General features: G+C 38.6%; 1 protein-coding gene across 4 annotated transcripts in view; it reads left to right on the forward strand.

Annotated features, from left to right (window-relative positions):
* The window catches only part of grid2 (glutamate receptor, ionotropic, delta 2), a 319,512-nt gene that overhangs the window by 280,363 nt on the left and 21,296 nt on the right, over nucleotides 1-17,853 (forward strand). For all 4 annotated transcript variants that reach the window (XR_008909529.1, XR_008909530.1, XM_056773228.1 and 1 more), the window contains exon 13: nucleotides 2,233-2,428. Coding sequence is in view for 2 of the 4 variants with exons in the window: in XM_056773228.1 (XP_056629206.1) it covers nucleotides 2,233-2,428 (196 nt within the window). In the remaining 2 variants the exon portion in view is untranslated. The remainder of the gene's footprint in view (nucleotides 1-2,232; nucleotides 2,429-17,853) is intronic.

The raw sequence follows: 17,853 nt of genomic DNA on the forward strand, positions 1-17,853 counted from the left end.
GTTCCCAGGATGATCCTTTTTGGGTAAAACTGATCTTGAGGCAAGAGCAGGTACAAAAACCAGAATCAAGCCTTGAATCAGCTTGCCGAATAGATGCGGACTGAATATCGAAGAGTATTTTTAAGGATGTTTTTTGTTGTTTTCTTCATAGCACTGTTTTGGCTAAGATGCAGCTGTAGTTACAGAAGGTAGAATTTTTGCTGCAGATGTTTTGTTCATGTTGATTGCCATTGTGTTGAAGGATTGGCTTCATAATTTGTTGGATGTGAGACAGCTTAGAAACAAGAAGCACATCAGCGATCCTCGCTTTCGTTTAAAACAGCCTCGAAATTGCATCCGCTTATTTTTAACCAACGATGGGTAACAGTATAAATCTGCATTGTAATGTGTCCTTGTGGGAAAGCAGGTTTGAATATTCGTGCGTATTGACAAATGATAAGACAATCAAAAAAATTGTGGGTTTACAAATATAAAAATAGCTCAGAAACATATTGTACAACTTTTACCTGGCATATCACTTTTAATGTTGCTGCAAGACCCCCATCTGGTCAGCGTGAACAAGGGCCAGGTTACGGCGTTCTCGATTTTTTTCTGCTCACCCAGACAGTCTGCCACGTCGTTTTGCATGCAGTCTGGCTAGTTACAATCAGTCCGCACCACAGATGACGCTTTTCCCGGGCAAGCGGAGAGATCGGCGATGCGGCCGTAGCCTTTGAATGCCACCAGATGGTCAACTATAAATTGTGTGAAAATGCGTTTACGCAGATTGATTGCTATTCTTGAGGCTAGATGAATTTTGCTGGAACAAGAAAACATTGCTGCCTTGCGAATTTCCCAGTGGAATAGAAATACAGAAATGGATTAGCCTGTAGTCATTGTTATGATGCAGACATTGCGTGTTTCCTATTTTAATAAACACACAAACATGCCGGTCTGCTTGACTAAACTTCAACCTCAGATGCACAATTAGCAACAGAATAGATTACACTTAAAAATGTACATTAGCTTTAAATATGTGATGAAATAGATCAGCTCTTCCATTGCTCACCATCCTCACTGTGGTCATTTATAGAAACGCACGTACTTGGAGTTCGTTTTAATGGCAATTCTCCATGCAAATGACACCGGACACATAACCGCAATTCATAGGGAGGGTTTGGGATTAAGTGTCGAGATTAATTGGGAGCAATAAAAGATTAACATTTGTGGCCAAGTTCATTAAACCTACAGAGGGTGCTAGAGATGTTAAGTACTAGAGGAAGCTGGTATGAGGACGACAGCTGTCTGATGTGATAATATTTGATAAATGTAAGGTCATTGTATGCATGTGGGACTCTTGATGCCACCAACTCACACCGTGACTTGCTTAAAAAGATTTATTTCGACATTCACAGTTACTCGAATGTGCCCTTTCACGTACATAGTTGGTGGTTGAGGGTATGACAAGGTTGAGTATTAAAACAGTGGGCGAGTGCTAATTCTTTTCATTATCAGTTTAGTAAATAAAGTGAGACTTGTTGCTGTAATGACAAGCGCTGTATTTTGATGATAATGTGAATGAAGGCTGGGGGGCTACATCTTTATTGTTCTTTCCAATTATTTGTGTAATATAAATGTTACTGTGGGGAATAAGTGTCCCCTGGTTGGCTAACTTTTAATTAGATGTACGATATTAACACAAATTGCTGAACAAACAGTATTAGACACAACATGAGTGGTGGAGTGTCTGAGCTTTTAAATGGATTTGGACACATTTATGCCGGCACAATTAAGCTGAAACAAGCGTGGCTATTCATGCATCAACAGTGTTGATTTTGCAAATAATGTCTTGGTCGTTGAATTATTACACCCCCCAGGCTTCCTCCTCCGAATCTATTTCTCACTTCCTGCGTTTACAAAGTCAGCGATTAGCTTTGACTGGGCAATTCCTGCATTATGTATGTGACAATATCAGTCAAAACATGAAATATGAATTCTCAACATATTTCTAAACATATAAGTGGATTCATTTGTTTTTTAATAAACCTCTGATGATGCACAAGTTTTCAATTTTTAAAAGAGGAGAAATTCATACGTGATGGATGTGACAAAAGAAAGGACAAACATTTATGATAGACAACACACTTTGTATGATTTCAGTTAAAATGCATGAAATTACCCAACAGATTATTTATGACTTGAACTGGACTGACAACCCCTATGTGCTGCTCTGTTTCATTGTTTCCCATCCAGGTCTTTACAAGACCTGGCTAAGCAGACAGACCTGCCGTATGGCACTGTTCTAGACTCGGCCGTGTACGAACAGGTCCGAAGTAAAGGCATGAACCCTTTCGAGAGGGACCCGATGTACTCGCAGATGTGGAGGATGATCAACCGCACCGGAGGACCGGACAACAACGTGGAGGAATCGAAGGAAGGCATCAGAAAGGTAGGACGCCACGCTCGTCGCCCCCCGGGCGCCATGACAACCGAGCCCTGAGCGTGCCAACGTTTATCCAATTACGGAGCTTAACTAAGCAACCGTTTGTGAAGACAGCGCTAATGTTCTCTGAATGGAGATATCAAAGTGAAAACACGTTAATGTGGCTTAATGGTCCTTGAGTTATGAGTGATTTAACTCCCCTACCGAATTCCCATACTAATTAGGTGCGGGTTAATGCCTTATTTGTTAAACCACAATTTCTTATTCCTTATTCGGAAACTTGTTTTCACTCTGGAATTTTAAAAGAGCTCGAAGGCTGCAATTAAAAAGGCGGGCGAGCGCGTGGATTCAGATCTTGTGAGGATACCGAAGAGTAAAGGGCTGACTTGAGCGTTTTGTTAATGTGGGATCATCTCACAGGTGTTAGGATAAATATTATATGACAAGGTGACACCTCAGTCTTGCCAGAGGCATCAGCCTCTTTCTTCTGTTGCCTCTCCTCTGTCTCTCCTGCTGCGCTCTCGTTGGGATGTAGGATTCAGAGCGCCCCCTGGTGACTGCTTCCTTGAGCACAATTTACATTTGCATTTGAGGCTTTTACCAGACCTACATAAAGTTTAATTACAGCATAAAGCAAGTTCACCAATAAGAAAGGTATTTGTTAAGGAAGAAACAATCCATAGAAATCCTGTGTTCGATAGAATATTGACAAATTGAAAAAAACGTAGTGATGAAGAACTCTCAGACTCGCTTTTGGCTAACAGAGTATATCCATCATCATTAAAATGTAAATGAATTAAATTCAGAAACGTAAATATTCTTTGAAACATTCTGCTATTGAATGTTAAAGTTTTGGGCAAGTTTTCTATTTCAGCAAACAATTTAGATGTTTTTGATTTGATTTGGAAAAAAATCTCACTTCTGAGTTTGGTCATGTGCTGATGGCTGTTTGTCAGATTTTAACCCTTACCCACACTGCAAACATGAATACCAGTCCAAAATATGAACATGCGTCCTTATTTCTTAAGCTACATCACTCCCTGGGTTTTTCTGTATATGCTGTAAGTAAATCAACAAATGTAGATGAAGGAGGCTCGTATGAAGTATAGCACTTAGGGAAGGACAGACGAAGGACTGCGACCTAGTGGGACATTTTTCAGGTCATGAGCTCAGATATTTCCATTATGTCTAGCTCAGAGCCCACCAGCGGAGAAATTTTGTACATAGACCATTAGTTGGCATCAAAACATGACGGACTAGGAAAGAGGCAAATGGTAGGGGGATTTGGAGAAAGAGAGAGAGAGAGAGGTGCCTTTGAATGCAAACAAGAGTCGATATAAGCCAGCACTAAAAGGATTTCAATCATTTTCCACCATACACATACTTCATTTCCCAAGGCTTATGTGGCCAGCATGTCCCTCGCTCAAGAGAGAGAGAGAGAGAGAGAGAGAGAGAGAGAGAGAGAAAGGGCCAAACACAGCTTAGAAATATATAGCTGGAAGACAAAGCAACCTTAGAAGGGGATGATGGAGGCAGATAGAAACACATTATAGAGACAGTTCACCCAGAAATGAAGATTCTGTTGTTATTTATTTATGTCCATGTCGGTCCAAACTAAATATTTACAGTATATAACACAAGAAGAGACATTTAGTCAGAGGGGAGTAAAGGTATCATTAAATGTGTTTATGTAACTCATCTACTGTATTCCATGTCTTCTGCCGTACAATAGTTTTATGGAAATCAGAATTAAATGTTTTATTGTGTGATAGTGTGCTTTGATCATTGAGGCTGATTTGTGAATGAATCATTTAGATCAACAGATTCTTTGAAATTATTTAAAAGAACAGATCAGACACTCCTTCTCTTGTGGACCCAAGGGCAGCTCTTGCCTCTGTTCTTCACTAAAAACGATCGCATGAGCCCAGAAGACTTATTAAATATACAAGTTGCAGGGATCAATTATTTTGTTTTTATGGTACTTTTGCATTTTTTTATGCTTAACGTAAAACTTTCATTCTGTTATAAAATGGAAAAGGGCAATGAACACACGGTGTCCGCGGGGTCTTAAAAAGTATTAAAAGTTGATAAATAAATTTAGCGAAAATTATGGCCATAAAAAGTATTAAAAAGTCTTAAATGCCATTTTCCAAGGTATTAAATTGTGTATCGTTTTTTCATATTTGTCCAAAGTAGGGATGCACTGAATGTTCGGCAACCGAAAATTGCAAAAAAGCATGACGTGTGATATGATCAACCCACGCAGAGATAGCGAGAGAGAGAGAGAGAGAGAGAGAGGGGCGCGCGCTTTATTAATGCCCCAAACATGTCGGCAGTGTGTGGAGCGATTTTAAGTGTCAGAGAAAGGCACAGCACGGAACTTTCCGTGACGGGGTGAATTTCTGATAACTTGTGTACTTCAGACTGGAGCAGTTGGTCTGACAGTAGCCCCGCCGCTCGCAACATCCTTTGACATGATACAGTCGCCACGTGCACACAATTCCCTGTGCTTAACAACTTGTCAAAGTATATTCTTTGCATCGCAGCCACCAGTCCACCTTCTGAGAAAACTGTCAGCATTTGTGGGCGGAGTTTGGAGGAGAGACGTGAACTGAAATAGTTGTGAGTCAGAATTGGTTGCATCAATGTTTTATTTTTCAATCATTTGCAGTTTAGGCAATAATAATCCAACAGTTTATATCAGTTTATAATGTTGAAGGACACTTGTTGTACAGTATTCTTTCAGAAGTTAGTTATAGGCCTTATATAGGCTACAGTATTCAAGAAGGGAGAGGGCTTTTGTTTATATTAATAAATAGAAGAAATAAGAAAATTTCTCAACGGTATTTGGCCAAGTGTTTCATTTTTATTCAGCTTCGGCGAAGAATTTTCACTTCCGTGCATCCCTGGTCCAAAGAGGTCATATGCTAAAGTTTGCCTGAATTAAATCATTGAGTAGGTAGGCGAATAGTGGGAGGTCCATGTACACCGGTTGTTAAACAACATGGTTGAGGATAAAGAGTTGGAACCATGGCTGAGGGCCGGTTCTGGGAATAAGCTTGAGGTGTTCTGCTCTGTGTGTCGGGAGGGTGTTTAGTGTTGGGTTAAACCTTGCATTGGGTTAGCCACTCAATTCATGGCAGAATTCATTCAGAACATGGCCATTTGTGGCTGCAATGGAAAACAGGCCATTTTTGAGAAATGAGGACAGGCAAACTAGTTTGACACAACATGAGGGGGAGCGAACGACAACAGAATCGTCAGTCTTGGCTCAACTCTTTCTTTTGGAGAATTGTCATAGAGGGGACAATTTAATGATGTTTCCTTCATTCCCCAGATTCACATAAACACGCCGCACAAAGAGCAGTGCTTCTCTCATTACACAAACACTTATTTATCATTTCATTCTCAGCTTGCTCATTAGTGTGTTGTCTCACTGAACAGCACAAAATAGTGCAGCGCATGTGGGAAGTCGTACGGTGATTGTTTAGAAAGCGAAATGATGAGATTTGAGTCATCACCAGCTGAGTCTGAGTCGAAGCATGAGGAGTGTGGCTCTATGAGAAAGATTATAACTCTTTAGCACCTGCTCATGTGCTTGAGACATTATTCGGAAGATGCGTGTGTGGGTGTGCGTGGGGTTTGTGGGGGTGGTATGCATGTTTGTTTGAGTTTGTGTGCGTGTAACTTTGTTTAGTATAACTTGTATGCACCTGATCATCACTTATCAGGAGAAATTGCCTATTTTTAGGTATTTCGAATTTTGGTGATAGCGTGTGTCACATCTTTTTTGTTTTTAATTAGTTTCATTTAAGCATTGAATTAAATGCACAAGACAATAATGTGAATTAGCAGTAAGTGCATGTAAAGTCTTGTGGTCAGGGAGGGGCTTTGTTGCATTGCCAGCAGTCACTTATGTCGGTGGGTTAATTGACGGCTCTCGATGTACATTATGCTTTGCTTATGTTTTTTTGTGGTTAAAGAACCCACATGATATTAAATGTTAATGTTTCTGATTTTTTATGAAATTATTAATGAAAACAATGTTTTGGTTTGTATATGTTTTTGATGCTCAAACTTGTGTTATACAAACAAGTGTTGCCTTATACATACGCCATAGTGGCCAAAGCTGATTTCCAACTTATAATTGACATCTTCACTCTTTATTAAAATATGCATTCAAAATGGAATACCCAACACATGTGCAACGTTTATCAAGACAAAATCTGAAGAATGACTACAAAATATTACCATAAATGAGCATCAACATATATTTCTAACAGATAGAATTGCAGTATATGTATTGTTTTGGATGTATGTATATGTGGCCCATTCTGTGAAAACACAGCTCAAGTCAATTTTTTGTGATTAACTGTTTTGACATAAAATCATTTTATAATACAACATTCTGTGAAAATATGACAAAGATATCTATTGACTGAGTAAGTTCATGTCAAAGAGACATTAGCCGGGGTTTTTACAAACTGAGCCACAAATTACCAAAAACACCATGTTATCTGATTTTCTAAGGTTTGCTTTTCAGCCAAATAATTTTGTCCAAATAATTCCTTATACGTTTATTATAAGTCCATTTTATACCAAAAAACGCATATTTTAATGTTTTGATATCACCTGAGGTGGGAGTAAAATTTAATATTGTTCAAATATGTCCCATTGGACATCACTTTTGGCCACTACAGTACATGTACATGTACACACGTTTAATAGAGAGAGAGAGAGAAAGAGAGAGGTTAAGTGTAGTAAATGTGAGAGTATAATTGATACTGGACACCACGGGTCAGATATTAAATAGAGGAGGAAGAGAGTGAGAATGGCAGTAGTGCTTTAACAGGAATTAGCCCAGACTTATTTTCTTTCTCGTGATTGATTTAGCCGAGCATTGTTGCTAGGCATCTGACAGAACGGTGTTGTAGCTTCAAGTGGAGGGGTGGACTAGAGAGAGAGACAGAGCAGGACTGAAGAAAGAGAGATTAGTTGTTCAGAAAAGATAAGAGGATTGGAGAACAAGATTGGAGAGCTACAGTGAAACTGTATTTAAAGAAAGAAGGTCTGTCATTATTTACCCACCCCTTACTCACGTCACTCTCGCCAGATGTGCATCTCTTTTTTTCATGTGTGGAAAATAGCACCATATGTGCAAGTGTCTCAAGTATGTGAACAATATGACTTTTAGGCACTGTTATTCATTTACAAGAATGGTTGAGCAAAGCTTAACTCAAAATGAGAGTCTGATGAGTGAATTGACAAGCATTGGTTTAGTTGGAATAGATATTAGGTTTAGGTTAACATTATTTGAACGTGAGGATGGGAATTGAGCTCATGAAGTTGGTAGGGCATCTGTCTGCACAGAGAAGATCTTTCACCAAACTCCTCTCCTCATAATTCAGTCTCCGTTCAATCCCTGTGCGTCTGTCATTCTCAAAGAAAAACACGATTCTGGGTTCTTCAGCGATGCCGACATCCAAACTTGCTAAACGGAGCGTCTGTTAGCAACAAAACAGATTCTAACCCAGATCGGTTGAAGAACCTCATGGGCATACAGTGGTGATGTCATTCAGTCAAGAGTTTTCCCTGCTTTGGCATCTCCTTACAGATTCCATATGGAAACTTGACGTGATGACAGATGCATGTCACACACGGCTGCTTCACGCTGCCCCAGCAAACATTTCAAACATCTAAAGTTGGTTGATGGATTTACAATGATGGTAGCTGTAGTTTTTGCTCTGGTGCAACAAAACCCAACAACCCTTGGAGTTTGGTTGTGATTTAGTGTAGTGTAAAAGATGTCAAAAGAAGCTGGGCTGGGTTTCCGTAAACCTTCTTATCACTATGTCGTTCTTAAGAATATATCGCTACCACTCTTAAGCTATAGGCTAACTTATGAATGAACAGCCCAAATAATATAACAACAACTATGTTGTTTTAATGAGCACAGACTATTCTAGTTGGTTGGGTGACTAATAATAATTTCAAATTTTCATTTAAAGCGATAGTTCACCCAAAAAAATTAATTCTGTCTTCATTTACTCACCCCCAGGTTGTTCCAAACGTGTATAAATCTCTTTGTTCTCATGAACACATGGGAAGATATTTGGAAGAATGTCTGTAACAAAACAGACATTCTTCCAACTATCTTCCGTTGTGTTTAGCAGAACACAGAAAAGTATATAGGTTTGGAACAATCTGAAAGTGAGTAAATGAAGACAGATTTTTTTTTTTTGATGAACACAGATATCTTACTGTTGCATTGCTTACATGTGAATATGCACCTGTTTTCTCGCAGTATTTGAGATTTGAAAAATTACTTTTTTTGACCTGTTTCTCCCGTCTTTTTTTTCTGCAAATAGAAACATTTTTAATAGACATTTGACAGGAATATTGTTAGGGGCTCACACAATAAAACAAAAATGATCATTTTAACGAAACACATACCTATAAACAGAACATTTAGAAGAACTGGAAATAATTCTGAAATGCTCTCTTAATTTCCCACGGCTGTGTATGTATTAGAATGATTGAATGAGCAGTTGCGAATGTTGTTTTTTACATTCTGTTAATGAAGAGCAATGATAAAGCTTGCCAGACACTACTTCTCATTTAGTCCTCATGTATGAGAATGGCAAAAATACATTTCCCATCACTTTTGGAGTTTCTGGCAACACAAGAATAAAAAAGATTGATCACACACCTAATGTGAGCATCTCATGCTCTTCATTTTGTTGCACTCGAGCTAAAAACCTTAATTTTTTCGGGAAGTTAGCAAGAGAGAAATTGCCCTACGTTTCCATTGTGCCAGAATCACTTGAACACTCATCACATTCTAATTACAAACCAGTAAGTAGCAACTTCCCCAGAGAATAGAAGGCAGCAATAGATCTGAGCTCTTTTAAAACTGATGTAACAGTGCAGAGAAATACTGTATGATAACATTAAATTGTTGCAAGGGCTGAAATTCTCTTTTAAACTAGAGAAAATGACTTAGATGAGTAAGATCTCGAACTAACGTCATTTTTCTCAGGTTTTTACCTGCAGATAAACATTCTCAATCAAATCCTTGAGGTTCCTCTCTGCTGACTCCTAATGACAGATATTACAAATATGAAATATTATTAGGGAACTGGAAAGCCCACACGTATCAGATAGAGCAAGAGGGAAATATAGGAAGCGTTGCTTATGCAGAAGGCGTAAATTTGCAGAAAGAAGCATTAATTTGAGAAAAAGCAAAAGACAAACGGCCTCTAAAGGATGAGTTTAATCTGGAGCTCAACAACCCTCCTGTCTGCCAGCAGGATGACCCAAATTGGATCATTAAATTTCACTTCTACATTCCTGCAGAGAGAAGAAATGTTCGCTTCGTTTTTTTTAAAACAAAGTTTCAATTATTTAATCGTAAATGAATTAAAGGAGGTGGCGTCTGTATCTAAAATTCAGCGGCTACATGCGTTTTACAGTGTGTGTGTGCGGTGCAGTAGGTAAGTGCAAGTATTTTCTCGAGGTGATCTCCAGTGCTGCCCGCTCATTCTTATTCTGTTTGTCCCGCTCCTCTCCGCCACATCTTTATCTTTGTCTGCGGGAGACAAAATGGCCCACCGCCAGGCTTTAATGGAGTTTTGGAAAGCAAGGAAAATAATACATCACAGGTCAGTAAGAAGACGTTGAAAAGGGGTGGTGGTCCTAAATATTTTCTCTCGCCAGCACAAAGCTTAGAAATGGCCTTGGCTGTTAAGATCTAATGCGAAAGTGAAATGCTACCTGGGCACTACCCAGACTCCCATGCACATAAACACAAACCGTTTACAAAGATAAAAGGAGCCTGCCTGTGTGTGTGTGACAACTGTTATGTTGGCTTAAGTTAGCTGTTACTTGTGTTGCCGTTTAGAGTAAAATCTTGTATTGAAAATTAAGTTTTTTTACACACAGTTACTGTGTCCAAAACTTTAAGAGCTGTCTGCGGAGGAGGTGTTTTAAGGTATTATAGACCTGTCCCCAACTGGAAAACTGTTCCAAACGGTATTTTAGCTTGTTTTGCCAAGTTCCAAGGCAGAAATACATTTTGCATGGAAACAACAATTCAAGAATGCATTGCAAAGTCATTTTAATCACAAACATTTAATAAATGAAAGTCTGTAAAACGAATACAAAATTAAACATTGATGATTTTATCAAATATTTGGGTGTGTTGTGCATTTTTTATTCCATTCCATTCCATTTTCTACCGCTTGTCCGAACTACCTCGGGTCACGGGGGCATTTTTTATTTTTACCCCAAAATCATAATTTATTTCCCCTCATGTCTGAATGACTTTCTTCTGCAGAGCACAAAAGAAGATATTTTGGAAACCGTTCAACCGAACCGAACAACACTGGTCCCAATTTGACTTAATTTGTACTGACACAGAACCACTGTTTGTGAGTAATGAATGGTAAACATGGGGAAATGACTGGATGCTAACAACTCGACAACAATATGAATTACAAATTTCCCTCATTGTAATCTGTCAAAATGACGGACGGCCTTCAGATTATTCTGTGACTGCTAAAACAATATCCGTCAATGACGGAGAATTTTCGGTTAACGCGTCCTCTGGGGTGAACTATCCCTTTAATATGGGATTGTGCATTTAGCTTAGCAACACTTATGTCAAACTCTATTAAAATCAGTTGCAATCTTCCATGCAGAGGACAAATTGTGTGGTGCTCAGAACTAAGCACTGCAAATCAGACACTTATTGTACCTTCAGACGGGACGTCAGTGTTACTTTGAATAAGCGACGTCATGCATTGCCGAACTGAATTGTGTGTCCGTCAGCATCACGTCACTGCCGTTCCTTTTGGCTGAAGCTTGCGCCATTTCTCAACTTTTCAAGGATGCAAATAATCTCAATCATGCCAGACTGGAGAACAATGTGATTGGCTGTTGTCACTATGGCATTTCGTCCGCCATGCTTCAGACACACGTCCCTACGTGTGAATGCAGGGTTATGAGATTATATTATAGTTTGGATGCTACCTTTCAAGGCAGCTGCCATAGGCAGTAGGCAAGCTTTCGGCACAGAGCTCCTATTGCCTTCCTCTGTAATTTTAAGTGCCAGTCAGATCATGTTTTCCCCAATCCAATATCCATGACTCGACATACCCACACGGCGCGCTCGCGCACTTCATGATTTTTTCAAATTCAGAGTTGTTTAATTCAGTTTTTATGAGATCACATAGGGTCGGACGCCTCAAACAGAAGAAGTCCCTGCAGCGGCCTGAAGTTATTTTTCTTTGGAAGTTGTCCTGTCATTCAGGAGAGGACATGTCTTCTGGAGCTGTGTATCTTTGTCATCTCAGTGTGAATGAAAAGCATAAAATGTCAACATCACAAACGCTCGTGATATACAGGACAAGGGCTTCATGAAGTGTGTACTGCGTGTGTTCTCCACGCTTGCTGCTGTGAAGAGGACCGGGGAGGATGCGTCACGCGTGACTGCTTGCATGAATGATGCAGGCGGCTCTGATTATACAGTGGGGGGTGTGGGCACGCGCGTGTGCGCTCCTACGAAAGACCGCTGTGAATGTCAGGATGTCTGTGTCCTGGGGTATTTGGCAGCTTTTTCTCTTGGTCTTTACTGGAATTTGAGGAAGCCTGTATTTTGCTGCTCCGTATAAGGGATGCGTCTGCTGACCCATGCTGTCATCACAGATGGACACAGTCGAAGTGAGAGAAAAGGGAGGAATGGATGGATTTTCAGGGCAAGAAACGAAATTTGACATTGTGGACGAAAGTGACTTATGATGTGCATGAGAATTTCTTTTGGAGTATGTTGTAAGTTTATAGTTGTATGTGGATGTGGGGACGTAAAGGAGTTTGCTAAAATTGTGCCTTGTCAAGCAACCTGAAAGTTAAAAACTTGACATCCTTTAGTCCAGAAATCCAACTTTTTGGTATCCCCCTTTGATTTCAAAGTGACCTGACTCTTTTCACACCCACAAAATGGACCTTGTGCAATTCCTTTCTGTGAAACATGCAGCCTGGGATTCCTTTCGTACACCTGATTCCCTTCTGTGTCATCTTTTGGCGGTTCCATCTATTCAATATAAAGTTTTTTTCAACAGATACTATGCACTCTAAAAAGTGTTGTGTTATTTTTTACCCACTGTTGGGTCAAAAATGCACAAACCCAAGCGTTGGGTTATGAATTTAACTATGTTTGGTTGTTTCAACCCAAAATGCTGGGATGTCTAAACTCATTGTTGGGTCAAATATACTAAACTATTGCTGGGTTAATTTTACCCAACTGTTGAGTTGGTCAATTTTTGACCTAATGTTAGGTTGAAAATAACACAACATTTTTTAGAGTGTGTAGTATCTGTTGAAAACAACCTTTGAAAAAAAAAATTCTCAATATTAACATGGTCAATTGACTGTATGACATGATGAGTCTTCTGGGCCTTTAACCTAGAAAATGTTATCTCTGTCAAGGTCCAGCTTGTGTAGTTTTTTATTTTATAATTGGGAGTTTTGTTCATGTCATACTATACCTCATACCTCAAAGCAACAGTTATGATGACAGGATAAAGAAAAGACGTCGGGATATGACATGGTTAATTTGTACATCATTGCAATGATAAATAATTGTTTATTAAACACTTATGGCACAAGATTTCATTTGTATTTTTAAATATCCCAATAAATACGGTACCACAGACATTACACCGAGATATTATCGTACCGTGAGATTTTTTTACTTTTACATCCCTAATAAATAATATTTATCTCTTTAGGCTAAAGGTGCCAATATATTGGCATCTTTATTACTATGTCAAAGCAAAAAAGTTATATTACTATGCCAAAAGTAAAGTAATATTACTATGCCAAAACGTTATTTATTTCTCTTCGGGCTAAAGACATAAATAAATTGGCAAAGTACACATGGGATTTAAAATAAGCAAATGCTCAAAAAAAGATCTTCCAAAACCTAATGCCAGCTAATCTAATTTGTTAAATATTTTTTATATGGCAAAAAAGAAGTGGTGCTGTAAAGAGTTTGGATATCTTTGACTCTTTACATTCTGTGAAGCTCTACTTGCTTTATCTTTGGCCCTCTGTGCAGGCAGCTCAAAGGATATGTGCAGACCCTCGTCTCTTTTCTTTTGAAGGCTTTGTCTAACTCATGTTTGAGTAAATGATCAAAAGAACAGCGTGGCTTAAACACAGCCTCGAATTCACTGTGAAATTAACCATCAGCATATATTTCAGTTTTGTGTTTGCAAATAGAGCTCTTTCAGAATCCCAGCTGCGGGAGCCCGTCAGAAAACAGATTGTAACATGTAAATAGACAGATTGTCATGACAGTAATGCGTTGTTGGACGCTGGTCGATGTGGTGTGGGTGACAAAGCATTGTTACCTGTCAAAGAGTGAGCGCTCGTACCAGCCAGGGCTAAATATGGGCCTTTATACATCATTCATTGTTCAAGGAGAGCAAATTTCGGTTACATTGAATGCTTTTCTTGTAGGAAATAAAAACAAAGCATAAGAATTTTGTGGTTCACGACTCTCGCTAAGTTTCAGGGGCATAATTCATCTGTTTTAGCAATAAATTTGTGTCACGACGTCCCATTCTTGTTCAAAGGTTCTATGACTTTCCACTGAGCGAGCTGCTGTTTCCCTGTTGAAGCGTCATGGTAAATTGCCAAGCATATGAATCTGAAATGTTACATTGACGTGCTTTTAGTCTGAAAAAGGAACGATGGGAGTTGCCACCTATTACATGTACAGAATGAGCGGTTTGTGTTTTTCTATTCATCTATCTTTTAGGGATTCTACAGGTTACAAAATTGTGTGTTTTGGATTGCAAGATCTACTGCACTGGAAATTGCATTTGAAGCCGATTTTATGTTTCAAATAGTTTTTGAGTTCTTTGTTGAAAAAGGTATCACCTATTATTCCCCAGATTGGAACATTGTGTAGGCATTCAAAGACCATATTTGTATTATTTCAAAACAACAGATTGAAAAAGAGGAGGAAAAAAAACGAAAGATTTATACCATATCCCATTAGCAACACTATTTCTGTTCTAGCTCAGTGAGCTGTCCTGGACTGTTTCTCCAACATCTGTCCCTAATTATTCCTCTCTCCCTTATAGATCCCGTCATTGGGAAGAGGTACGTCCTTTTGCATATGGTCTGTGATAGACTATTAATGGCTTTTCCTTCATTTTCTCCAGGATGTAAAGTACTAATGACAGCTCAAAGCCAATTAGAGAGCGGAGGAAGCACAGGAGAGGATGTTGTCGCATATTGGTGTCGCTGTGTTGTCTCCATTGAGCGCACATTCGAGCGCGGGCCACCTGGGTTTGCGGTTTCGCCGTACCCTGCGTGAGACTCTGTGAAGACCATTGCTCAACTGTCCCTCCCTGAAACAGCTAATTAATGAAGCTCCTCGCTGCTCTCTATGGAATGAACAGCACAGACGTTCTCCGATGGAAGAATGTGATTTTGCCAAAAGCCTCTGATCATGCAGTCATGCATTTGAAAGAACATTTATATTGCTTATAGACAGTTTTGTCGGATACGTCCCTGGCCCGAAGTTAATTCTGGTCCATGTTTATTTATCAGTCTAGCTAGTGGATGGTAATATAACAATTCATTTTTATATTTGTGAGCCTGGACAACAAAACCAGTCTTAAGTAGCACGGGAAACATTTTAGTAATCGCCAAAAATACAGGTTATGGGTTAAAATTACAGATTTTTCTTTTATGCCAAAAATCATTAGGATATTAAGTAAACATCATGTTCTATGAAGATATTTAATACATTTCCTACCGTTTCTGTATTATTATAAATATATATATTCTAAGTATATTGAGTCAGTGAGTTTAACTGAAGAACTGCTGTGAACGGATCATTGAGTCGGAGAGTTTAAGGGGATGGTTCACCCCCCAAAAAATGTATGTCATTATTTATTCACACTCATGTCATTCAAAACCTGTAAATAACTCTGAATAACTTTTGAAATATATTTTCAGAAATGTCTCTGTTGTTTTGTGTCCTTACAATGGAAGTCAATGGGGAGCCAATGTTCTTTGTTTACCAACATTCTTCAAAATATCTTCTTTTAAGTTTTGAAGAAGTAAGTCATACAGGTTTGAAATGACATGAGGGTGAGTAAATCATGAAAATATATTCATGTTTGGTAAACTATTCCTTTAACCCAAGAACCACAGTGAATTGAAATGTGCACCTTAGTTTAGTAATACACACTATTTGTATTCTTTTCACGATACATTTCTAAAGGAAGAAAGTACAAAGTATTTATATTTTAGTATGAACTTTTTGACTTCTGCTGTTCAGCTCCACTGGAGTTTGAATTAATGCTTTTTTTGGCTTTGATATGAGCAAAATCAGTAGAGACATACCAGCAATTACTGTATATAAACATTTACAGCTTGCGATTCACTTTGTATTCACTTGAGTGTCTGCAAGGGCGCAATCACGGGTTAAAAGATAAAATGCAAGAGTTTGAAGGTTTTAAACAAATGGATCTAATGAAAAGTTCTGTCGATGGAAACGAGAGAGCCCACTTTGTCACTGGAGGCCAATCCCTGAAACAGGATGAAACCGTCCTTAATGGAGGTCAGGCTGTTCAATGTACAAAGTCTCAGAGCTGGTGCAACAGCCTCTGGGACCTTGAGCCGAAGCCTTTTGAAGAAGTCTTAGCCGGAAAGCCGAGGACAAAGCTGATTGGCTCTCAGCGATGTTGTCCTGGGAGATGATCACTCAGCAGGAATGTCCTCCTTCATCAGAATGAGGCAGTCGCTTCCTTCGGTACTCTGGAGTACAGTTTTTAACGCGGCTCGTGCTTCTGACCTTTTAGAGTCTAACCTGATAAAGATTTTTCCAACCAGCCCATCATGAAATGAGATGGGAAATCAAGTAGTTTTTAAATTTAATAAGAAAACTGTTTTAAGGTTTCGAGTTGGCAGATATGTAGGTTACAGGCTGCACTTCATCTAAAGCAGTGGTTCTCAAACTTTTTTGGCTTAAGTACCCCTTTTTATGATTTTTTCAAGCCAACTACCCCTTGACCAGACAACAACATTTTACCTTAAAATTCAGTGAAATGAGAGAAAAACTTTTATATCTAAGTTATTAAAAAAAGTTATTAAATCTAAATTTATTAATTTATTTTTTTGCATCTTTGTGTAGTCCTTATTTCATATAAAAATACTATTATCATAATTTATTTATTTTAATTATTTAATCCTAAATGTCAGTTTCTCTCACGTACCCCCCTGCAGTACCCCTGGGGGTACGCGTACCCCCATTTGAGAACCACTGATCTAAAGGATGTGTAGATGAAAATTCCCGTCCACTTTAAATCCAGTGAGATGAATACAGAAATCTTTAACAGACAATCAAATCTGGTTTATAAGATCGAGATGAAAATTAAATTAAGGTAAATTAAATTACACATACTGCACTTCAACCATTAACAAACATGGGCCTAAAAAGAAACTTTGCTGTACTTTCAGAAGTATTTGATCATGTTTTTGACATTTTTGGAGCTTCACCGTATTCATCCTTTTAGCCTGTGTTTAAGAACAACAGTAAAATAAATGTACTTCTCTCTGAGGATGAAGTTGTCTCTAAAAAAGCTGTACTTTTAAAATTAAAGACGAGTCCACAATAGAGCTGTAACAACATTAACATGCTCATGATTCACTCTGATAACTTTGAATAAAGTTAAAAAATAACATGCTCAGTACATTGTCAAAATTATGCAGCTGTGTCCTTTCGAAAGATATCGATTTAATAAAAGCTGTGATTCATTCTATACAACAGAGCTTTACTTCTCTGCAAATATCAGAGGAATCCTGCTGTTTTATAGAGCGCTGCCATTTTCCCAAGGCAATGAAAGTACAAGGCCATCATAGACACTTCCAGCACGCATCCAAAGTTTTCGTTGATTTTTACTCAGTGTCCTGTTTTCAGAAGGCAATGAAGAGTATTGCTTGATACCTCCTCCGAAAACAATGTGATAGCATAAGCATGACACAATTAAAATCACAGCCACTTTGTATGCTATGCAGTTGAACCACCCAAAGTTTGTTCTGCTTTTCAGCTTTGTTGCATAAAAATGCATCCGGTATGAAATTGAACAGAACGTTCTCTACTTTACCTTATTATTGTCAATGTAGTGTTCTTATTTTCTGCGCAAGATCTTTGTGATTTGTTTTGTGTATTTGTCAAAATACATGCAGTTGGTGGTACTGTGTATGAGTGTTCAGCACAGCTCTGTTGTTAAGTCTTTGGTATCTTGGAAAGATCTGAGCACCGTTTGTCTTTGTATTGTCATTTCTGTCCTATGGGTAATAATCAGTCAACATGTATTTCAGTAAGATAGTATTCCATGATTTATTCTCAT

The sequence above is a fragment of the Triplophysa dalaica genome, chromosome 18 (assembly GCF_015846415.1).
Source record: "Triplophysa dalaica isolate WHDGS20190420 chromosome 18, ASM1584641v1, whole genome shotgun sequence".
Taxonomy (NCBI): domain Eukaryota; kingdom Metazoa; phylum Chordata; class Actinopteri; order Cypriniformes; family Nemacheilidae; genus Triplophysa; species Triplophysa dalaica.